Source organism: Garra rufa, chromosome 12 (genome assembly GCF_049309525.1).
Source record: "Garra rufa chromosome 12, GarRuf1.0, whole genome shotgun sequence".
In the NCBI taxonomy this organism is placed as follows: Eukaryota; Metazoa; Chordata; class Actinopteri; order Cypriniformes; family Cyprinidae; genus Garra; species Garra rufa.
Window position 1 is genome coordinate 28,087,203 of NC_133372.1, and position 25,524 is coordinate 28,112,726.

A 25,524-nucleotide genomic window follows, 5' to 3' on the forward strand; every position below is an offset into this window, starting at 1 on the left:
GGTGCAAAAAAATCAAAATATTGAGAAAATCGCCTTTGAAGTTGTCCAAGTGAAGTTCTTAGCAATGCATATTACTAATCAAAAATTAATTTGATATATTTACGGTAGGAAATTTACAAAATATCTTCATGGAAGATGAACTCTACTTAATATCCTAATTATTTTTGGCATAAAAGAAAAATATGCGATAATTTGTCATTTAAAATGATCATTTGTCATTTGAAATTGTCATTTATAGTAAGTAAACTAAATGAAACAGAACTAACTAGCAGTTTTAAAAACTGACAGAAGTTTTAAGTTATCTTTTTAGGCTTTCATATAACTTATGTAGCTTTTGTTTACAGTGATATTAAGTTGTAAATAGAAAAAAACACAGTAAATAACATTTTGGCTCATGTCTGGAGATAATATTTTAAGTATTGTACACTGAAAAAATGTGAAAACACATTGTTTTCTGATTTACTCGAATTAAATTATATTAGTGATTTACTAAATGGTGTTTCTAAACTTATTTCTTTGCTTTTAGCAAATCTGATTCTCTATGTGCAGTCAAAAAAAAAAAAAAAAAATTCAGTATATTGTACGGTGGCCGAGAGAGCTCAACACGCTGCAAACTTAAGAAAACACATGCAAACAGAAAAAACGACAACAAATTAAGAAAACATCTTCATCAGTTTGACAACACAGGCGCTGCAAATCCTCGCAATGCAAACACAAATACGGAAACGCGCTGCAAATTCTCACAACACAACCAAACTCAGAAACGCGCTGCAAACACAGGAACGCGCTGCAAACTAACAAACGCACTGCAAATAGCACTGTCCACAACGGAAATGTTTCAGGGGGACCTCAAAAAGTGACGAACCCATCTGGGACCTGATTATTTATATCACTATATTACCTGATTATTTATATCACTATCACCTTTAAGTGATACTATACTATCACTAAAGGGTGATAGTTCACCGACAACACCTCTGCTCTGACCAACAGCCACTGAACAAATAATCAGGTCCCAGATGGGTTCGTCACTTTTTGAGGTCCCCCTGAAACATTTCCGTTGTGGACCGTGCTATTTGCAGCGCGTTTCTGAGTTTGGTTGTGTTGTGAGAATTTGCAGCGCGTTTCCGTATTTGTGTTTGCGTTGCGAGGATTTGTAGCGCCTGTGTTGTCAAACTGATGAAGATGTTTTCTTAATTTGTTGTCGTTTTTTCTGTTTGCATGTGTTTTCTTAAGTTGCAGCGCGTTGAGCTCTCTCGGCCACCGTAATATTGGCATTGAAAAACATTTAGAAATCATGAACCCAGCATATCAGCTCTAGGGCTTTTAAGAAATCAATAGAAGGGTTGTGGAGGCTAAGAAAAATCAACACACTCATGACACAACTGCTATCTGCATCATGCTGTTCTTCCATCCCCCACACACCTCTATGAATACGTAAGTACACAATGGACCTGCAGATATCTCCATCGCTCTCGTCCAAATCTTGCTGAAACTGTGCCAAGGAAATAATAAAAATATTAAAAATCAAAGCGGGTTAAAGCGGGCATTATAGCCATGGCTGTTAGCGCTGGTTGTTCCATCTCTTCAATCCCCTTAGGCCGATGCCTGACATCTCCAGCACAGAAAGAAGCAGCGGTCAAGTCCTCGCTACTCTTGTCTTCCCCCACTGTGGCTTCAGGGAGATAGGCTTATGGTACATGATGAACTCTGCTTTATGGTAATGCTAGAAACAGCGGGTAGAAAGAACTCCCATTGGCAAGCTAGCACTAAACCACCCACTTAACAGGCCTTCAGAATGGCCAAGATAAGTGTAGGTGAGGAGACAGAAGGTTAGAGGTTAGTTGAGATATCAAGCCTTACAGAGTTAACTAAGCCATAGTCCAAATGAAGTATGCCATGCATTCAGAAGTATAGGCTTATTTTTAGGCTGGTTTTTATATCATTCTTCATCATACCTTTGTCTTTTATCCTGCTGAATGTTTTTAAAAGTGACTGTTTTAAAAAGAAATATTTCATTAAAATGATAGGTGTCTTATAGAACACTTTATTTTTATCATATTAGCATCATATGTTTAATTTAGATTTTTTTTAAAGCGTAGTGTAATGTAGACGGCAGGAAGCAGAGTGCAGTTTATTTACAATGATATGAATCCATCAAACATGCATATTAACTAAATTCTAGATGGGAAACAAAACATTAACAATAACATGGAGCAGCTTAACATACTTCAGTATGTTTTAAAACTTTTTTTTTTTTTATTGAGCACAATGAAGCATAGATAGACAGCAACATAATGACATAGACTGAGACCAGTCACAGATATATACACATAAATATGCAAATGAGACATAAAGGGGTAGAAAACTAAATAAACCAAGGCAAAACAAGAGTGCAAGAGGATGGGAACAAAAATGAGGAAAAGACAAAAAACAAGCTGTAAATGTATGGATGTGGTAGTTTAAATGGGTACAGAGATATGTTAAATCATTCGACTTAATCATTCGATTTAACTATAGACATAACTGTACTAAATATTGAACAGGAAGCAATACAATATACAACAGTAGTGATATTATAATACAATGTTAAACAGCAATCGGAGCAGCAGATGTTAACCTCAGTATAATGAGACAGATCCAGGATACAATAATGGCAATGACAGATGATATCCTACTTTTAACGTGACTGAACAGATAACTAAGAGGAGCCCTAGTAGAAATATAATAATACCCTCGCTGGACGAGCGTATTCGTCTGCTGGACAGGCAGCTTCAGCGCTTCACTCTATGGCGGTACTTCAGGTGTACCAAGCAAAGCTCCTCCGCGGTTTGGATGAGTTGGGCCTAGAGGATTCTCCGCTCAGAGAGCTGCGCAGCGCTACAGACCTGGCTCTACGCGCCACGAAGATGACGGCACAGGCAATCGGGAGGTCGATGGCCAGTTTAGTGGTGCTGGAGCGCCACTTATGGCTTAATTTGACAGAGATCAAGGACGCGGACAAGGTCGCCTTCCTTGACTCCCCCATTTCCCCGACCGGCCTGTTTGGTCCAGCTGTGGAGGGATTCGCAGAGCGCTTCACTGAAGCACAGAAGTCGTCCCAAGCTATGCGACACTTCTTACCTAAACGCTCTAGCTCCGCAACGGCTCCTAGTCGCCCCAAGCCGGTGCCGACTCAGCAGCCCGCGAAGGCCACGCCCCCAGCTGCCCCACCAGCTCCTCAGACGGAGCTCCGTCCGCGTTCCCGCTCAGCCAAGCGCTTCCCCTTCCCTAAGCGTCAGGGACCTCGGCCAAGAGTGGTGTTGGACCAGGCGCCGCCAGCGTCTTCCTGATTCCAGGAGCAGGAAGAGGGAGGGGTCAAGTCTCGCAAAAGCCGGACCAGCCCCCAAGTTGCCTCTTTTAGACCTTTTTACACCCCGTTCTGTTCTGAGTGTAAAAGGACTCATGTTTGTGAAAAATGTGGCTGTAACTCACGGGCCCTTTGTATCAGCGCCCTTACAGCAAACCGCTGTGATAGCGGAAAAAAATAAAAAACAAACATTTTCAAGAAAAGAGCAAATTTCCTCTTCCAATGCTTCCAGACAGCAATCAGCTGTGCGAACCATTGCAGTCCCTTGCGACACGATCCGAGGCGTGGCAAGCCATCCCTGGAGTGTCAAAATGGGTTCTGAGTATAATAGAACGAGGTTATGTACTCCAATTCGCTCGAAGACCCCCTCGCTTTCGCGGGGTGGTCACCACCTCAGTTCACAGCAAAGACGCAGATGTCTTGCGCTTAGAGGTGAAGAATTTGTTGGCCAAGGGCGCCGTAGAAACGGTCCCCCCAACACAGAGCGAGTCAGGCTTCTACAGCCGTTACTTCCTCGTTCCAAAGAAGGATGGCGGTCTGCGAACTATCCTCGATCTCAGACAGCTGAATCGTGCCCTCATGAGACGGCCGTTCAGAATGCTCACGCTAAAACAGATCCTCTCGCAAATACGCAAAGGGGACTGGTTTTGTTCACTAGATCTGAAGGATGCATACTTCCATATTCAGATCGCCCCCCACCACAGGCAATTCTTGAGATTTGCCTTCGAGGGAGTGGCATATCAATATACAGTCCTTCCGTTCGGACTGTCGTTAGCTCCTCGCACGTTTACAAAGTGCATGGACGCAGCGCTTTCCCCTCTGAGACAGATGGGAATTCGCGTCCTGAACTACCTCGACGACTGGCTCATTCTAGCCCAGTCAGAGAACGAGCTAATACACCACAGATCCATAATCCTCAGCCACTTAGAGTGCCTAGGACTCAGGGTCAATTTCACCAAGAGCGTGCTGTCTCCCAGTCAACGCGTTGCGTTCCTGGGAGCAGTTTTCGACTCAACTCAAATGAAGGCAGCAGTTGCGCCGCAAAGAGCCCAGGCCATTCGGCCAGTCTAGGACGCCAACGCATCAAGGTAGATCGGGCCTGTGTAGCAGCCCTGGCTCCTTGGAAGAGCTCTCAATGGATGGAACAGGGCGTTCCCCTGGACATGGTAGTCAGAAGGAAGGCAGTCTCGACAGATGCCTCCAACTTAGGTTGGGGGGCGCTGTGCGACGGCCAGCCTGCTTTCGGCCAATGGTCAAAAGCAGAGAGCCGCCTTCACATCAACTGCTTGGAAATGCTAGCAGTGTGTTTAGGCCTTCACACCCTTCTACCAGTCTTGAAGGGACACCATGCCTTAGTCCGTTCGGACAGCATGACAGTGGTGTCCTACATAAACCACCAGGGGGGTCTCTCGTCGAGACGTCTATTCACGTTAGTAGAACGTCTTCTGAAATGGGCTCAGCGGCACTTCCGCTCGCTAAGGGCGACGCATGTGCCAGGCAAATTGAACCACGGAGCAGACATGCTGTCTCGGAGCAACGTCTCCTCAGACGAATGGATGCTTCACCCTCAAACGGTTCAGCAAATATGGGCTGTCTTTGGCAAGGCATCCTTCGAAGGAACAGGATGCATTGACCCAAGAATGGCCCAATCTCCTGTTATATGCGTTCCCTCCGATCGCTCTGTTACCGCAGGTCATCAGACGAATACGGGAACAGAAACTCAAAGTCCTGTTAGTGGCCCCATTCTGGCAGAACCAGCATTGGTTTCCAGATCTTCCCCGGATGCTTTCGAAAGCACCGTGGCCCGTTCCACTGAGACGAGATCTCTTAACACAGGCAAACAGAACGCTATGGCACCCCCAACCGGAATTGTGGGCGCTGCACGTATGGGCTCTCGACGGGAGCCTTTAAGTCTCCCTGAGTCGGTTTTGAGTACTATTTCGCAAGCTAGAGCGCCTTCTACGAGGCGGCTCTACAATCTCAAGTGGTCTGTCTTTTCCGCCTGGTGTTCCACTCGTGGTGCAGACCCAATTTCATGTGACATATCGGTGATATTGTCCTTCCTGCAAGAGCTGTTAGAAAAGGGGATATCCCCTTCTACGCTCAAAGTCTACGTGGCAGCTATAGCGGTATTCCATGACCTCATAAATGGTCAATCTGTGGGAAAGAACGACTTGGTCGTTCGTTTTTTGAAGGGGTCAAGGCGGCTTAATCCTCCTCGCCCCATCACAGTTCCTTCTTGGGACTTACCCACAGTATTGAGGGCCTTGAGAGACCCTCCCTTTGAACCGCTTCAGTCCATAGGCCTTCGCCCCCTGACGTTGAAGACTGCTCTGCTATTGGCTTTGGCATCAGTCAAACGTATGGGTGACCTACAGGCGCTCTCTGTGAGCCCTGTATGCTTGGAGTTCGGGCCGAATGACTCTAAGGTCATCCTGAAGCCAAGACGTGGGTATGTACCCAAGAGTCTCTCGACACCCTTTAGAGACCAAATTATTTCCCTCTTGGCTCTTCCTCCTTCGGAGCAGGACCAGGGATTTAATCCTCTCTGCCCCGTCAGGGCTTTGAGATGCTATGTGGAGCGTTCTGGGCCTTTTAGGCAGTCAGAACAGCTGTTCGTGTGTTTCGGTGGCCGCACCAAAGGGTTTTCGGTCACAAAACAAAGGTTATCCAAATGGATTGTGGAAGCCATCACGCTGGCTTACTCTTCTTTGGGCCTAGAATGTCCCATGGGAGTAAGAGCCCATTCGACTAGAGGCATAGCCTCGTCCTGGGCGTGGTCTAGTGGGGTTTCTATTGCAGAAATTTGTGCGGCGGCAGGCTGGGCCTCACCGTCCACATTTGCTAGATTTTATAATTTGGACGTCCCAGTCTTACAGACTCGGGTGCTTTCTGCATAGTGGTATAACTGTTACCAGTATGTTACGTATGGTGCGCCTTGGCCTCATTTGGAGCTCCAAGTTGTACTTATTCCCTTGAACGGATGTTTATCAGACTATCTGATGGAACAAATTGGCCCTTATTAGCCCTTTAGTGCTAGGGTCATGTCTGTCGTTCCTCTACCTTAGCAACGGCGGGATTGTACTGGTTCCCCATAAGCGTCTTACGACGCAGTACGAGTGAAAGTATCGAAAGGGAACGTACTCGGTTACTTTCGTAACCTCGGTTCCCTGAGATACGGGAACGAGTACTGCGTTGCTGGCCGTGCTAGGTAGCTGCACGACTCAGTCGTCGCTTCAGTCGAAGTACCTGAGTTCCTATGGCGAAATGCTCGCTTATATAGCCAGATGCACAGCCCCTTTTGGCGCGATCGGGCGCGAATCATCGCCATAGGTTTGTGCATCTCCGCTGCCGAGCCATTGGTTCGTTTCTTTAACACTGCACGAACCAATGGCCGTGCAGTTACACTGCGTTATTGAAATGCTTCAGTCTCAGGAGAAAAGGAGCTTTTCCCATAAGCGTCTTACGACGCAGTACTCGTTCCCGTATCTCAGGGAACCGAGGTTACGAAAGTAACCGAGTACGTTTCCTATTAATGAACAATTTGTCCAGCTCAATTATTTGACAAAGTTAAGTGTTCTCTCATGTCACATTTTTGTTGTAGCAAACAGGGAAAACATGACCCAAGTACAGAATGGCTTTTGAAATTATTTTCTCATCAACTCACCAAATACCCCTTGACTAGTTTTTCAGGGTCTTCATTCAAGTAGATGCAGAGACTTGATGACACAGGCTTCTCTGGTACGGTATGTACAGTGTCATCCTGTAGGGTGGAGACAAGATTACATCAACTTCAGTGGCGGCACAGCTTAAGAGTACTGAACGTGTTACTGTCTGTGTAGAATGTAATGGGTGAACTCTATACACATGGGTTTTAAGTCCTGCCCATGTCTTCAATGTGCATGCATAATTTAAATATATAGTAGTCAACAAAAAAGTCAATCAAAGTTGTCCTTAGGTCAAAAACTCAACCTTAACACCAAACCTGTCCCTTACCTTACCCATATCCCACCTTAATACAAGCAAGTGTTTTGCAATACAATATGACCACAATAAGTACATTGTACTTATTTTATGCTGCAAGTACATAGTAGTTAAGGCCACCTAATATAAAGTGTGACCCAAATTTTATTAAAGGTTTTAATGCACTTCAAATGTTGACTACTGTACATAAACATAATGACTGCCGCTTTCAAAGCAATGTTTAGTTTATAATGCTTAAGTAATTTGTACCTACAACTCTCCTTTGCAACACTTCCTGCACTGCCACATACATGTCACTGAAAGAGAAAGAAAAGAAAAGTTCAGTGTAGTTAGTTATAAATTAGTGTATGTGAGTGTTAAAAAACTACTTACCATGTAAAGGTGAGGTTCACACCAGAAGAGCATGGGGACAGCTATACATTGTGATGTATTTTTTTTTCTGCTGTGAAAAACAAAACAAACAAACACAGTGTATAAAAGTTATATACTATATTTCCCGAATAAAACTATGCATACCTATTCAATCATAACTTTAACTGCAATTTATTAGGACATTTAATATATATGGTCGATTGCATTATAGATTTTACTTGACAATTTTTGCAAACTGTATTCAATAAACTGGGTAGCAATATGTAACATTTTGGAACTCAAGAAAAACAAATAAAAAAAGTTCTATAAACGTTAGCTAGACTGAAAAGAGAGATGAGAAGTGCACACTGATTCATCATAGGACAAGTTATGTAAAAGTAAAGCGTATAGCATTAGGCTAACTACATTAACATACAAACAGAAAAAACGAGCGCATAGTGTGTTCGACTGCTTTCTTTCCTCCAGTTTTCCTCTCCCAATGTTAGGGTAGACCAAAGTCCTTTTAAGACAAGTCATGTCACTCGGCGGCCATCTTTGAAACGCCTCTCGGGCATCAAAGTGCAGCTCCTATCTCTTTGAATGGGGAAACATCTAATTCTCCAAAACTGTTCGCTAAACTTACGATTAAATTTCATATTTGAAATCTCCAAAGAAATCCAACAAGAACTGCCTCATAAATATAGTTCCTTGTGCTTGAATAGCGTTAAAAAAAACGCTAATTTTTCCGGCTAGATGAGCCAGTGCGCATGCGCAGTACTGAACGCACGTCTTAGAGCGCCGGCTGTTTCTATAGCAACCGGGACTTCTAACGGCAGATGCAGTGACGCGCTGACTTTACTAATCAACGATTGGCTCTTTCACTAAGAAGGCGGAGCTTCGCGGCCATGATGACCGTTTCATTGTTCCCCATTCAAAACTACACGAGTGACATGTCTTTGGTATTCTATAGTCTTTGGGTAGACTTCAGGTTTAACGTAGGTTATGTAGTTAATAGTTAGGCGTGGTTAGCATTGAATTGTGACAGAAATGCACAAATTGTAGCGGATATATTAACGTTAAGGTGAAACTTGTATCGACAAAGACAACGGGATTTACTTAAGCCTACTTTGAAACATCGCTAGTGTGTAATTACTTATTATCCCATGTTACTAAGTGCAAACTGGTACATTATATCAATCAAGTACTTACCCTCTCAATATCAAGGATGAAAAACGTTTAAATGCAGCAGTTCAAACCGCTGGCACTCACACAACTCCTCTTCTTCAGCCGTCTGTACCCACGTGATTCCGTCGCAGTGCTGAGCATGAGCAGTGACTCATCAGAGAGAGTTGTTGACATAGACATATGTCTATGGTTGTTGATATGAAGCGACTCGGGCTCATTGAATCAACAAGTGCTGATCTAATTCATTTGATTATTTCTTAATTTAGTTACAACTAACAAGAATCAATCATTTAACAGAAGTAAACTCGTTATAATCATTTTAATCAGACATATTTGTATTTTGCAAATCAAACAAGTGGCTAGTTGACTTTTTTGAGTGTATTAGCTGGTTTTTTCAAAGCTGGGTTAATTTGAGAGGTGTCGCCAATGAGACATAGTACTGGGAGCATTGGGATAATAGTTTTGAAGATTTCTGTTAATTTATTTGTGACATCTGTCCAGAATTGATTAACTGGTGGGCATAACCAAATTGCATGAAGGTGTGACGAGTCAACAGAGGAATCGTGAGACGTTGGATCCATATGCAACAGTTTTAATGAATCAGACAACTTAAACAGGCTGAGGTCAACAATGGCAAACTGATGTGGTGTAGGCAAATCCGAAGGGGTAGTCAGAGTCCATGCAAAGGGGTCGAGGCAGGTGGCTGAACAAGGCAGTAGTCCGTGGGGATAGCGAGGGTCAAATGAGGGCTGGCAGCAAAGGTTCACACACAACAGTAACAGTCCAGTTGGCAACAGGAAAGCAGTCCGATAGAAAACGCTCAGGATTGGGTACATGACCGACAAAACTTCGCGGGGAGTGTGCCAACGCGACACGCTGATATGGCCGACAAAACGGAAGTGACCCGGGTAACCCGGAACCGGAAGTGCACAGTCCCAGGTACGGGCTTCTGGGAAATGGAGTCAATATTCAGGTGAGGGTTCCCGCTGGCGGGGAACGGAGGGAGCCACAGAGACCGCGTTCGTGACAGAGCCCCTCCCCTGCGAGTGTCTCCTGGCACGAGGAGGCAACCGACGCCGAGGTCTTCCCCTTCCTCGGGGACCTGGTCGATCTGGGTGGGTAGAATGGAAATCCGTGGTGAGTGAAGGATCCAGGATGTCCACAGCGGGCACCCAGGACCGCTCCTCGGGTCCGTAGTCCTCCCAGTCGACCAGGTACTGTAAGCGACCGTTCCGGCGTCGGGAGTCCAGGATGCTACTGACTCTGTAAGCCTCCTCGCCGTCGATGATCAGGGGAGCAGGTCTCTGTGATGCGGTCTCATCTAGGACCTCCTTCCCTCCTGGCCGACCAGCGGGCTTTAACAGAGAAACATGGAAAGTGGGAGAGATTCGACATTCTGCAGGCAAATCAAGTCTGAATGACACAGGAGTGATTTGACGGGTTATTTGGAAAGGACCCACGTACCTGGGACTTAGTTTTTTGCAGGGTAAACGGAGGCGCAGATTCCGGGTTGAGAGCCAGACCCACTGTCCCGGATCGTAGGGAGGATTGGGACGTCGTTGACGATCTGCCTGGACCTGGTTGCGACGAACCGTTCTTTGCAGGTGGATATGGGCCCGGTTCCAGGTAGCCTCACTCCACTGGAACCATGAGTTGACTGCGGGTAGATCTGAGGGCTCCCCAGACCAGGGGAACAGGGGTGGTTGAAATCCTAGTATGCACTGGAAAGGAGTCATATTGGTATAGGGTTTGCGGATGGAGTTTTGAGCGTACTCTGCCCAGAGAAGGAAACGACTCCAGTCCTCCTGATGATGTTGACAGTAGGAACGTAGGAATCGAGTCAATTCCTGATTAAGGCGTTCAACCTGTCCGTTGGCCTCTGGGTGGTATCCGGACGTGAGGCTGATGTTAACGCCCAGGAGGCGGAAGAAGCTGGACCATTGGCGTGAAGTGAATTGGGGTCCCCGGTCAGAGACAATATCCTCCGGCAGCCCATAAAACCTGAAGACAGAATTACACAGAGCCTCAGCTGTTTCCATGGCAGTTGGTACTTTGGGTAGAGGAATGAAGCGACAGCCCTTGGAGAATCGGTCAACTACTGATAGGATTGTGGTATATCCTTGGGACGGAGGAAGGTCAGTTACAAAGTCCACAGCGATGTGAGACCATGGTCGCTCGGGAATAGGTAAAGGTTGTAGTAGGCCGGCAGGGAGCTGGTGAGAGGCCTTAGAGGTATTGCAGGTAACACAGTTCTTGACAAATGTAATGGTGTCAGCACGTAAAGTAGACCACCAGAACCGGTTGCGGAGGAGTTGGATGGTAGCCTCAATTCCAGGATGACCAGAGCTTGGAGCAGTGTGGACTTCGGAGAGGATGCGGGAGCAGAGAGCTGCAGGGATATACGTGAGGTTACCGGGACAGTCGTCGGGAGGCGGATCTTGGATTTGAGCCTCAGTGATCTCCGTCATAAAATCCCATGTGACGGGCGCCATGATAACTGAGGCTGGTAGGATCGACTCAGGAGGTTGGGGAACGAGGTCGGGCTCATAGATGCGGGAGAGAGCATCGGCTTTAGTGTTCTGGGAACCTGGGCGATATTTGATTTCAAACTGGAATCTAGTAAAGAAGAGAGCCCATCTCGCTTGTCGATGGTTGAGTACTTTGGCCACACGGAGATATTCCAAGTTCTTATGATCAGTAAGAATGATGAAAGGGTACCTGGCTCCCTCTAACCAGTGCCGCCACTCCTCTAAGGCGAGCTTTATAGCAAGCAACTCTCGATTCCCCACATCATAGTTTCTCTCCGCCGGACTAAGTTTGTGGTAGAAGGCGCACGGGAAGGTCTTTGGAGGTTGGCCCTGACGCTGTGAGAGTACCGCACCTATTCCTGTGCTAGATGCGTCCACCTCAACGAGGAAGGGCAACTGAGGATCCGGGTGACGAAGAACAGGTGCAGTGGTGAAGCGTTGATGGAGGTCCTGAAAGGCGTGTACCGCGTCAGAAGGCCAGGTAAGACGTGTTTCTCCTTTCTTGATCATGGAGGTTAACGGAGCGGCTATAATGCTGAAGTTACGGATGAAACGTCGATAAAAGTTAGAGAATCTCTGAAGTTCCTTGAGGGTCTTGGGACGGGGCCATTCTCGCACGGCAGTCACCTTGTCCTGATCCATAGCCACCCCCTCAGGACTGATTACATATCCTAGAAAGCCGATCTTTTCCTGGTGGAACTGACACTTCTCCTCCTTAGCGTACAACTTGTGCTGGATGAGACGCTGGAGAACCGCCCTGACATGTTGGATGTGCTCAGCGAGGGTGTTGGAGAAAATCAGAATATCGTCAATGTACACTATCACCCATCGGTTTAGCATGTCCCGGAAAACCTCATTGACAAAGGCCTGAAAATAGGATGGACAGTTGGATAGGCCGAAGGGCATGACCCGGTATTCGTAGTGTCCTGATGTAGTAGAAAAGGCAGTCTTCCACTCGTCCCCTTTTCTTTTTTGGTTGTGGCATGTTGATGAGTCTGCTGAAGTAGTCGTCTATGAAGTTTTCCAAGGTCTCCACTTTTGGGTTTAATCCGGTTCTAATATTAAAGCGCTGGAATGTGTACTAGTAGTTTTAAATATACATCGATTTGTTTGTTTTTGTTTATAGTTGCGTTCAGCGTGCGTTCAGTGCGCCACCATGATGGATCACACCCGTTGTCTCGCGAGATCGTCACAGCTCACGCATGCTCCCCTCAATTTAAAAAACATTTTTAAATTATGCATACTCACATACTCTATTAGTGATCCACTCATTAGGCTGACCCTTTGAGCCTATGCTTTATCTAATTTTATCTCTTTTTAATTGGACACTGTGCTCACAGAATAACTGAATTATGGATAATGTTTTATTATACAAACTGCATGTTATTTTTTATTTAGTATTGACCTGAATAAGATATTTCACATAAACAATATTAGTTGAATTTATAAAAATGATCCTGTTCAAAAGTTTACATACACTTGATTCTTAATACTGTGTTGTTACCTGAATGATCCACAGCTGTATTTTTTTTGTTTGTTTTGTTTTTTTTGTTTAGTGATATTTGTCCCTTGTTTGTCCTAAACAGTTAAACTGCCCGCTGTTCTTCAGAAATATCTTTCTGGGCCCACAAATTCTTTGATTTTTCAGCATGTTTGTGTATTTCCAACAATGACTCTATGTTTTTGAGATCCATCTTTTCACACTGAGGACAACTGAGGGGATATGCAACTATTACAAAAGGTTGAAATGCTTACTGATGTTTCAGAAGTAAAAACAATGCTTTAAGAGCCGAGGGGTGTAAACGTTTGAACAGAATGAAAATGTGTAAATTTTATTCATTTATTTTACCTAAAAATATATATTTTTTATTTATTACTGGCCTTTAAAAGCTACAGAAGATACATGTTTCTCAGAAGACAAAATAAGTTACATTTACTCTGATCTTCAAAAGTGTTCACCCCTTGGCTCTTAATGCATCGTGTTTCCTTCTGAAGCATCAGTGAGCGTTCTGTAATAGTTGAATATGAGTCCCTCAGTTGTCCCCAGTGTGAAAAGATGAATCTCAAAATCATACAGTAATTGTTGGAAAGGGTTCAAATACACAAAAATGCTAAAAAAACAAACAAAGGATTTACTGATTATGCAAGGTGTATGTAAACTTTTGGCCTTAAAGGAGAAGTCCGGTGTGATATTGACCTAAAGTGTGTTGAATCATGATACCGAGTGTGAACTTACCCTTCATAGTTCATTTCGGCTTGTCCACTGCAGTCCGAAATCTGGTGTTAGTTAGCCGATGCTAACAACAGGTTGTCAATGAGGGTGAATAGGGCATCGGACTAGCCATGTAAATAAATCACTGTTTTACACCATTTACGAGGCACAAAGTAGCTCCACACTCCATTGGTAGACTTCCAAGGGCCCTGACATTTAAAACGAGACATTGAGAACTTTGAAAAAGCACTGGTAGTTTATTTACAAGAAGATTTATCCAGACATTCCCCTTAGTAAAATTACCGGTCTTGAATTTAGTCACGATAAGTCGAGTGTTGAGCAGGAAGGAAACTACAACCTGATAAGTTGATAACCTGATAAGTTCCTTCCTGCTCGTCACTCGACTTATCGTGACTAAATTCAAGACCGGTAATTTTACTAAGGGGAATGTCTGGATAAATCTTCTTGTAAATAAACTACCGGTGCTTTTTCAAAGTTCTCAATGTCTCGTTTTAAATGTCAGGGCCCTTGGAAGTCTACCAATGAAGTGTGGCGCTACTTTGTGCCTCGTAAATGGTGTAAAACAGTGATTTATTTACATGGCTAGTCCGATGCCCTATTCACCCTCATTGACAACCTGTTGTTAGCATCGGCTAACTAACACCAGATTTCGGACTGCAGTGGACAAGCCGAGATGAGATATGCAAGGTACGTTCACACTCGGTGACTCGGTCACTCATGATTCAACACACTTTAGGTCAATATCACACCGGACTTCTCCTTTAACTGTATCTGGTTGCCCAAGTTTTTACTTCAAGTCCTGTTTTAACAGAACACTGTTGGATAATCTAATCAAAAGCCCAGAAGATCCAACTCCTCATGCAATCAGAGAGAGAACAATGGATTCCCAGTATTGCTCATTTCTCAAATGGACCATTTCCTTTTGAGAATGATAAAAAAAAAAATAATAATAGTAATAATAAAAAAGGAAGAGAGGGTGGCAGTTGTCTTTGGAGCACATGATCCACTCTCTCGTCATGCAGTGTGTTAGGGTTTGAGTTGCTTTAGAATCCAGAGGTTATGTTCAGTCACAAGATTTGCAAGAGAAAGAGGTCTTTGATTTACTTCTTACATTGAATCATTGAACCCGTTTGTATTTGTTTACAACCAAATTCTAGTGCTCGCTAAGCGATTCGGGTTCAAGACCTTTGGTCCAAGAGAGTCCTGTTTTTCAGGGCTGAGGTTCTGTTAGACTAACAGCACAAATTTGAATGTGATGTTGCATTATTATTTATTAGTTCACTTCCAGAATAACAACAAAACTATTTTTTTTTCTTCATTCAAAAAGAAATTAAGGAAAACATTCTAGGATTTTTCTCCATGTAGTGAACTTCAATGGGAGTCAACGAGCTGAAAGCCCAAATTGCCGTTTCAATGCAGCTTCAAAGGGCTCTACACGATCCCAGCCAAGCCAAGGGTCTTATCTAGTGGAACAAGTTTTGGTATTTAAAAAAATATAAATAATAATAATAATAATGTAATCTTCTTTCATTAGCTTGAATTCATGCATTACGTAGTCACGTTGGTAAGGTCACGTGACGTAGGCAGAAGTACCGACCCAGTGCTTACAAAGCGAACATGTAAAGAAAGTCAAACGCCCTTTACAAAAAAAAAGTAAAACAATGACGTTGGATGATTTCGAAGTTGAAGGAGAAAATTTGATTAGTTTTTCATCCTATACCTTTATGAACCGAAGTACAGACAAAGAACTAACCACGTGACTAAATACATTGGTTAAGTGAATGATTCATTGACTTACAAAAAAAAAAAAAAACCACTTGTTACATTGCTGAAATAATCAATGTTTCAATCTTTTGTTACTTGCTTTTCTTTAAAAAAAAAACCTTTATAGATTTGAAGTTAATGAGCTTGTACAGTGGTTTTATTTTACAATGTGACATAAAATCTGTTTCAGTTTTGTGATTAATTACACAGAAAAGTACTAGATGTATCTATTACAGGCAATGTAATGAGCAGCTGTTGCTGTCTGGTGGTTTACAAGTTTCTTTTTGCCAAATGATGTATCAAGACATAGCCTATACAGTGTTGCATACTGATTGTTATGTTCAACATTGTTTTAATGCAGGTTTCATAATTAGGAATTGCACCAAGAGCGGATGGACAAAAATCTACCCATCTTATGAGAATGCTTGTGAGATTGTGGAGGATGTGGAATCAGAAACCGAGGTAAAAACTTAACTACATGCAATATTGCACACATCCTCAGCAGGGTCAGAAATGAACTTTTCCATTGATTTCCAGGGGCATTTTTTACATGTGTGAGGGCAATTTTTATAATCATTATTATTAAATAAAAACCATTCTATGTTGTCTTTAATGTCAAACACTTAAATTTACCCAATTACTTTAAACTGTTTTCAATAACAATCGACTGTTTATTGTATCTAAATTATACATAAAAAACAAGAGCTCATAGGGCTGCAGTATTATGAAAAAAATCATTATTGTAGATTATTGCTCTTTATATTGCAGTAATGTTTTTTGTTCATGTTGGAGGCATTTTTGCCAAAAGCCCTAGTTAATTTCCGACCCTGATCCTCAGAGAATCTTATAGCCTTACCAGCTGTTCACTTTATACTTGTACTTGAAATGTTTTTTTTTTTTTTTTTTTTTTTTTGAGTAGAAATACAAAACAAATGCTGCACTATATATGCAAATTAAATTAAGTCACTTTTAGGTTTACCTCAAAGCTGCTGCTGACTTTCTTCTCACAATTGCGAGTTTTAATCTCACAATTCAGATTTTTCTTCTCACAATTGCGAGTTTACATCTTGTAATTCTGACTATTTTCTCAGAATTGTAAGATATAAACTCAGTTATAAAGTCAGAATTGTGAGATATAAACTTACAATTCTGAGAAATAAAATTACAATTATGACTTTTTTCCTCAGAATTGTGAGATTCTGACAGCAATTGCAAGTTATAAAGTCAGTATTGCATGATATAAACTCATAATTTTGTGCAATAAATTCACAGTTCTGAGAAATAAAGTTGCAGTTCTGAGAAATAGTCAGAATTGTGAGATAAATTTACAATTGTGAGATATAAACCAGCAACTGCAAGTTATAAATGCAGAATTGTGAGATATAAACTCACAGTTCTGAGAAATTATGTCAAAACTGCATGATATAAACTCACAGTGAGTTTGTATGTCAGAACTGCGAGACATAATTTAATTCAGAAATGTGAATTTATTTCACAAAATTGAGTTTGAGTTAAGTCAGAATCACAAGACATAAACTTGCAATTCTGTGAATAAATTAACAGTTCTGAGAAATAAAATCAGAATTGCAAGATAAACTTACAATTTTGACCTTTTCTCTCAGAATTGTGAGATATAAGCTTGCAGTTCTGAGAAATAAAGTCAAAATTGCATAATTTAAACTCGCAATGAGTTTATTGCAAGACATAAACTCACACTTCTGAGAAATTAAGTCGCAGTTCTGAGAGATAGTCAGAATTGTGAGATAAACTTACAATTGACTTTTTCTCAGTTTGCGACTTTATATTTTATAGTTAAGTCAGAATTGTAACAAACACGCAATTCTTAGAACATATCAGTCTTTTTTTATAACTTGTGAACTTTATAACTCGTAATTGCAAGATTATATCTCAAAATTCTGAGAAAAAAAGTCAGCATTGCAAATCTGTATTACGCAATTGTGAAAAAAAAACTCAGAATTGTGAGATAGTCGCAATATCCTTTTTATTTAATTTTGTTCAAGTTGGAGGCATTTTTGCCAGAAGCACTTGTTAATTTCTGTCCCTGATCCTCAGAGAATCTTTTAGCCTTACTAGCTGTTTGTCACACCCTTGGATTTTGAGTTGGTTTCTCCCATCCATTTCCCCCCCTGCTGTTTTCTGTAACTTAGTTTCTCTCTCATCGTCTGCACCTGTGTGTGATAATCAGTCTGTCTATTTAATGTGTGTGTTTACCCTTCTGTCTTGTTGGACCTTAATGTTACCTCCCTGTGTTCCCGTGTTTCCTGTGTTCCTTATGGATTATTAAAGACTGTTAGTTTTACTCCGTTGTTGTTCGTCTGTTCCTGTCTGATTCATGACAGAAGGTCCGACCGATACAATTGTTTTTGTGTGTTCCCCTCCGTTTTGTTTCCCGTTCGTTTTTCCGGTCTTTTGTTTCCATCGTGTGTTTACAATGTATCACCTCCGACCAGAATTCATCCTCCTCCAGCTGAAGCAGGGGGATTTACCGCTCGAGGGTTATACCATCATGTTCCAGCTTGTAGCTCACACCACCAGCTACCCGGACGACACGCTCTGTGCGTTCTATGACGCAAGCCTAAATGCGTCCGCATTTGTGGAGTGGACACTGGCGAGAAACCGATCCTCGTTCCCCGCCTGTTCCATGGAGAATCTAGCCGGTGCCACTCCGGACCCAGGGCCCAGCCAGTCACCACTCCGACCCGCGGAATACCTGCCAGAGCCCACCAATGACGGAGAGCTACAGCCCACCGCGACCAGCGAGCCATCGCCGAGAGGAGCGACAGAGCGGCTGATCGCCACGGAGCCTGAGCTGCACGAACCGTCAGACCAGGTGCGTGAGCCGGCCATAATGACCGCGACGGTGGAGGCTTCAGTGGAATGTGATAGTGCTGAGGACCGCATTACCCACTGCACCACTGCTGAGGGTGAGCTAAATTTGGATCTGGGACAAACTGTGACGAACTGTGAACAAGATTTAAAATATTCTGAGGACATTTTCATTAAACTCCCTGCACATCTTGAACTGTCTGTCAGTGTTAATTTCCCACCCTCCCTTCATCAGTTAACATCTTCCAATAGCCATAATGTTTCAAACATGCCACCACTGCTGTCTGTCAGTCCCTCTGCTCACCCTCAGCCCACCATCTGTGCAGTGGGTTCGCCGCAGGTCTGCCAGTCATCATCGGCGTCATGGCCGGAGGATCCCTCATCTCCGCCTTCAGCCTCTGAGTCCTGGACTCTGCCTCGGCCCTCCGACCCTGCGGCTCCACCCCGTCTCTCAGCTCCCTCGTCTCCACCGTCGCCCGTCGGTCCACCAGCTCCACCGGGCTCCATCATCCTTTTGGCTCCGCCCCGGTTTGTCGTCATCCCACCTTCGCCTCAGGAAACCGATCCTCGTTCCCCGCCTGTTCCATGGAGAATCTCGCCGGTGCCACTCCGGACCCAGGGCCCAGCCAGTCACCACCCCGACCCGCGGAATACCAGCCAGAGCCCACCGATGACGGAGAGCTACACCCCACCGCGACCAGCGAGCCATCGCCGAGAGGAGCAACAGATCGGCTGATCGCCACGGAGCCTGGCTGGAGGATCCCTCATCTCCGCCTCCTCCATCCCTCTGGCACAGCCTCAGTCCTCTGTCGCTCCGGCTCTGCCGCGGACCTCCGGATCTCCGCCTCCGCCGCCAGAGCCTTGGGTTCCGCCTTAGCCCTCCGGATCCTTGGTGTCGCCCAGGATCATCGGGAGGGGGGAGGTAATGTCACACCCCTGGACTTTGAGTTGGTTTCTCCCATCCATTTCCCCCATGCTGTTTTCTGTAACTTGGTTTCTCCCTCATCGTCTGCACCTGTGTGTGATAATCAGTCTGTCTATTTAATGTGTGTGTTTACCCTTCTGTATTGTCGGACCTTAATATTACCTACCTGTGTTCCCGTGTTTCCTGTGTTCCTTATGGATTATTAAAAACTGTTAGTTTTACTCCGTTGTTGTTCGTCTGTTCCTGCCTGATTCATGACACTGTTCACTTTATACTTGTACTTGAAATTTTGTTGTTGTTGTTGTTTTGTTAGTAGATATACAAAACACGTGCTGAGCAATAAATGTAAATGAAATAAAGCCACTTTTGGGTTTACCTCAAAGAAGTTGCCATCCTGTTTTTTTTTTTTTTTTGGCCTATTGCTTGCATAAAGTTGAGCGTTTTTCAAATTTTAAACACTGTCCAGAGGGACTTTGCACTGTTGCTTCCTTTGCTCTCAGACCCACTATCTGATTTGTTGATCTCTTTTGCACTTGAAAAACATCTCCTACTTTTTTATTCTCTCAGTTAAGACCACTTTGCTTTTGTTAAATATTGATGTAAGCAAATTGTATTCAAATAACCAATAAAAATAGCTTACTCACTTCAAAGCGTAAATAACCTTTCCTCTGCCTGGCAGTTCTCTTATTATTATCTCTTATATTATCTCTTTTTTTTTTTTTCTTTTTTTTTGTGTGGCAGAGGACTGCAGTCATATGGTAATGAGAATAGAGACAGTACTTTGAATGAAAAATGAGAGATAATATGATAATGTTCAATACACACACACAAACAAGCAGTCCAAGGTTAATAGATGAGCGTGTTCCTAATGTGAACGAGCCAATTACCAGTAGTTGAATCAGTCATACAAGAAGATAATACTCTCTCCTGAGTGCTAAATTTAATCTGTACCACTCTATTTTCATAATGACTTTCACCTGTGCCTACATCAAGGGAAGTAGCAATGGGATTGTAGGCGCACCTGAAATATAGTTAGTTGCGTATACTGTATTCCCAAAACAAGATGACCTGCTTTTAATATCAGCAATATCCGAAAAATACAGGATGCAAAGGTGGTATTAAAATAGGTTCTATTGGAGTATCAATCCATGAATTTAATAATAATACAGTAGATTTTAATTTTTTGATACTATTTATTATTTCATTTAACTTTTTCAGCATGACTATTTACATTTGCTTATATTTCTTGTTTACTGCACTTGAGGTTGTGGCACAAATACTAAACAACTGTATTTTCATTTGCACAACTCTGACCTGAGAGAATTTACAAAACACGGCTCACCTTTTTGTTACACTTCTCACAGTGGTACGCATTGGCTCCTTCGAGAAGATCCCCTTTGACGTACTGCTCTAAGGAGTCGAGGAGGTTTTGGTGGTTCCTGATGTCAACGTTCAACGTCGTGAAGGATTCCTCACACTCATACCTACGGAGACACACACGACACACGTATACGAGTAGAACAAATCAACATCCTGAGAATGACTGACAGTCCTTCACTTACCTGTGAGGACTACCCTGACAGATCTTCTGGTCCGCAAACGAGCCACCCAAGATCCTGCTGAGCATGGTGGGATGGCCGAGGGCTTTCAGAGCCTCATCCAGACTGTCCACCAGAGAATTGAAGAACTCCAGCGCGTCGTGCTGCTCTCTCAGACTGACTGGTTCTCCCCATAGCCTGCAGGAAACGTTTCAAACGCAGTTGTCTTACTTCACGTCGATTAAAGGTGGAATGCATTTAATTTCTGAGCCACTAGCCGAATGGTCAACCAAAAAGATACGCCTCAAACTCAAGCCAAAACAGCCGTCTCTGGATATTAAACTTAGAAACGAGAAAGGATTTAATCCTCCCCACAAACTACACACAAAATCTGATTCTGCTAAGGCTGACATACAATGCCATTTCAAAGTGTTCGACGCGCATTTTAAACTCCTATAAAGAGAACCTATACCTGAACTGTTTCCAGAAGCCTCTGGGCACGTAGTACTGCAGACGGGACGCGGCGAGGTGGCCGAAGATGACCTGCAGATGCCGCAGCACTCCGATGTTGTACTCCTTCCGGTCCTCGGCCTTATTGAGAGAGGGCTTGTCATCAAACTGGTGATGATAACTGAACACGTCATCCCTGGGGTCCACATTACTCTGCAGCACAATGACGTACATTCAGACCTGTTTCAGCGGACTCTATCTCTGCACTAAGGGCTTTCGGCACTTTTTACCTTGTTGTCCTGCTTTTCGTCTCCGGACATGTCGTCGTCGATGTCGCTGCCGGTGCCTTCGATGGCCAGGATGCCGTTCCGGATGGGCGGGATCATGTACAGCTGCTGAATGACGGAGTTCATGTAGCACGTGGCTCCCGCGTTCTTCAGACCCACGAAGAAAACAAACAATACGAACTACTAGGATCAAATCACAGTTTAATATACAGACAAATACCTTCAAGACTCAATAACTCCACGTGCCTAGATAGTACATGTCCGTGAGCGTGTCGACGATCTGTTTGAGGTTCCGCACGCAGCCGACGGCAAGTGCGACCAGCAGCTCGAAGCCGGCGTTTATAGACGCGGGACTGCCGCACACCGGTATGGCCTGCTCCGCCGGGAACTCGCCGCTCTTCACATACTGCAGGTACACGTTAGACGCCGGGAAGATGAAATCGTCGATCAGTTCCTGTGAGAGACGCAGACGGGTACAAATGAAGAGAACGTCCTTTTCACAACATATCTGTGTAAACCGAAAACGGCCGTTCACCTTTATCAGATTGGCGCCTCCTTTCTCACAGCCGATGTAGAATTTTTTTCTCTGGGGTCTGAAAGGCCAGCAGCTCTTTGGTGATGCCCAGATGACCCTCTAGAATGGTCTCTTCCACGCCCGTCTCTCCTGTCCTCTTCACCTCATCCTGAACGTCTGTGAAAACCAAAGGAAAGAGAATTAAAGCCGTCACTCCTTCCCGTTCCTTACGCGGTGAGTGAAAAGTGTAGCGGTGAACTCACCCTGATCCTCTTGAGCCAGTCGATCTCGTTGTTGAGCAGCACCTCGGCGTTGGGCAGGTTGATGTTGCTGTTGTACGCGTAGTTGAGTAAGTGGCGTAAGAGGGTGAAGTAATCGCCAGCGTGCTTTGCTCTTTCCTTAGCCATACTCTGAAACACAAGCAAACAATTACCACACAACCAGTGTCCAAATACGTCCTCTTACACTGGTGTTTGTGATGCTGTACTCACTCCCAGAACAGTGAAGAGGAGGGTGATGAAGAACAGGAGGGGTCTGTGTCCCATACAGCACCTGGTGGCCATGAGGAAGAACTGCTCCTGTGCCATCTGACGCACCGCTCTGAAAACACAAAGAAATTGTATTATTTCATCATAAATTGTTCATAAATTTTGCTGCACGCTGTCATTGGTTAAATCTAAAATCTGTTGTAATATCCATGATATTTCAGACCTTACGGTGAGACTGTTCTAGCCTCCATCCAGCCTTATACTCTCATACATGATTCATGAAGTCTGCAGATTTAAAATTATTAAGATTAAGATCCAAAGATCTGCAGAAAGCCCCTGGATAAAAGCCCCTTTTTTTTTTAAGTATGTAATATATGGTCTTCTTTGTGTGCTGAAGCTTTTTAATGTATGATCACTGCATTAATTCAAAGCACCTTGTGCAACAAGCAAAATAAATGTGTGTAAATTCTTTGCAAAATCAAATTGTCACATTCAGTTTAATAAGACTAAATAAATTTATTAACAGTCTTAAAAATAAAGGTGCTTCACAATGCCATAGAAGAACCTTTTTGTCTAAACGGTTCCATAAAGAACCTTTAACATCTGAAGAACCTTTCTGTTTCACAAAAGGTTCTTTGTGAGAAAGAAGGTTCGTCAGATTATTGAAAGGTAAGAAATAGATGTTTTTTTTAAAAGAAACTTTGAGTGAATGGTTCTTTGTGGAACCAAAAATGTTTCTTCTATGGCATCTCTTAAAGAAACCTTTAAAGCACCTTTATTTTTAAGAGTGTATACAGAAATTTGTGCTTATGTGTTAAGATTAAGCTTCAAGAGCAACAAAAATGTGTTGAAATGCACAAATCAACTTGAAAAGGCTTTTTTCTGTTATATCTCTTGATAAAAGACTGATATTTCTCTTGAAATTGATTTTACAACTCTGCCTTTTTTCTTGATTTTTTCTCTGTTTTAGACCACATATTACTCCACTTTCAAGCAGGTGTACACTGCGGGTTACGCTACGTCTTTGATTTCCCTCATCTCTGCCATCTTTGTGTTTACAGCCTTCAGGTGCATTGAGAATCCTTACAAAGCTCATGCAACCAAACACAATTTATAAATAAATCTCTGAGAGTTTAGTGACAATTCGTTGAATAATTTTCAATCTATGTTACTCTGCCCTGAACAGGAAGTTCCACTGCACAAGAAATTACATTCACATCAATCTCTTTGGCTCCTTCATCCTGCGAGCCAGTGCGATCTTCATCAAAGATGCAGTTCTCTTTGCTGATGAGAATCTGGACCACTGCTTCATGTCAACGGTGAGACTCGGCAGCTGTCACAGGCTAATGCAGAATTTTTTTTTATAGACGTCGTATCAACGAATAACCTAGTGCATGCTATTCAACATGTCAAAGCTCATTTCCCAGTCAATCTTGTGGTCAGTGAACATATTAGGTCACAGTATGATGCTGCAGCGTCTATCTGGAACAGCAAAGACATTTCCAAGCCTTACGCCAGTTTCTGTCAGCATAGTGACACTAGCTTCGCATTTTCTGCATCCACTTTCCCGCCCCTGTCAGTATCAACCGACTCATCTGTGCCTTAAAGGCACACTTTTCAAGATCTGCCTCCGCTAGAACTCACAAACACCTTCTTTGAAGTACAAAAACCACTTCTTACATAGCTAACACTCTTCTTCCCACTTCTCTGTAATGGCATTTGTGCTGCTTCTTATCAGCACTACTTAATTTATTTACCCTAAAATTGTACTGTGTTAAAATGTATGAGAAATGCAACAATATCATACTTTCATTTGCAAGTTTTAAAACTTGCTTCATGCTGTGGCAATTGCCACTCAGAAAGTATGTGTAGTTTTACACTGTATCTGCTGTTTAAAGATATGTATTCTAAGAACATACAGTAGCTCTTGACAAAACTATGGATTCTGACTTTTTTTCTCGCAATTGCGAGTTTTCATCTCACAATTCAGATTTTTCTTCTCACAATTGCAAGTTTACATCTTGCAATTCTCCCTTTTTTCTCAGAATTGTTAGATATAAACTTGCAATTCTAAGAAATAAAGTTGCAGGTCTAAAAAATCAAGTCAGAATTGCAAGATAAACTTAATTTTTTTTTTCCTTAGAATTGTGAGACAAACTAGTAACTAGTAATGAGATATAGGCCCAGTTTCACAGACAGGGCTTAGACTAAGCCAGGATTAGGCCATAGTTCAATTAGGGAATTAAAGTCATTTTTATAAACGTGCTTAGAAAAAAACACTACTGGCAGGCATCTTGAGACAAAACAAAGGCACTGATATATTTTAAGATCAGTCAGTCCATGTTTTTTTCAGTTAAAACAGCTCAGACTTAGACTTTAGTCTAGGACTAGGCTTAAGCCTTGTCTGTGAAACCAGGGGTTAAACTCGCAGTTCTGAGAAATTAAGTCAAAATTGCATGATATAAACTCGCAGTGAGTTTATAAGTCAGAATTGCAAGACAAACTTGTAGTTCTGTGAAATAAATTCGCAGTTCTGAGAAATAAAGTCAGAATTGTGAGATAAGCTTACAATTTAGATTTTTTTTTCTCAGAATTGTGAGATATAAACTCACAATTGCAAGTTATAAAGTCAGAATTGTGAGTTCTGAGAAATTAAGTCAAAATTGCATGATAAAAACTATGAGTTTATAATATCAGAATTGCAAGACATAAATTAGCAATTCTGTGAAAGAAATTCACAGTTCTGACGAGATAAACTACAGATATAAACTATCAGTTCTAAGAAATTAAGTAAAAATTGCATGATATATTTTTAAAGAGACTTCTCTAAAAACATTAAAAATCTTAATGTTAAAAAACTTTTGACTGGTAGTGTACATATACAATTACATGGAATGATACTCTAAATAAAAACCAGTAGGTGGCAGTAAATGTCATTGAGCCATTCATTCTTTCATTTAATTCATTAGATTTGTTTAAATTGTGATGAGTTTATAAGTCAGAAATGCGAGGCAAGTTCTGAGAAATAAAGTCAGAATTGCGAGATAAACGTACAATTGAATTTTCTTCTCAGATTGTGAC

The 25,524-nt window shown here is 42.8% G+C and overlaps 1 protein-coding gene across 1 annotated transcript in view; it reads left to right on the forward strand.

Annotated features, from left to right (window-relative positions):
- The window catches only part of ghrhrb (growth hormone releasing hormone receptor b), a 55,108-nt gene that overhangs the window by 19,718 nt on the left and 9,866 nt on the right, over positions 1 to 25,524 (forward strand). The window contains exons 4-6 of the mRNA XM_073852038.1: positions 15,756 to 15,856; positions 23,414 to 23,511; positions 23,630 to 23,762. Of these exons, the coding sequence (XP_073708139.1) occupies positions 15,756 to 15,856; positions 23,414 to 23,511; positions 23,630 to 23,762 (332 nt within the window). The remainder of the gene's footprint in view (positions 1 to 15,755; positions 15,857 to 23,413; positions 23,512 to 23,629; positions 23,763 to 25,524) is intronic.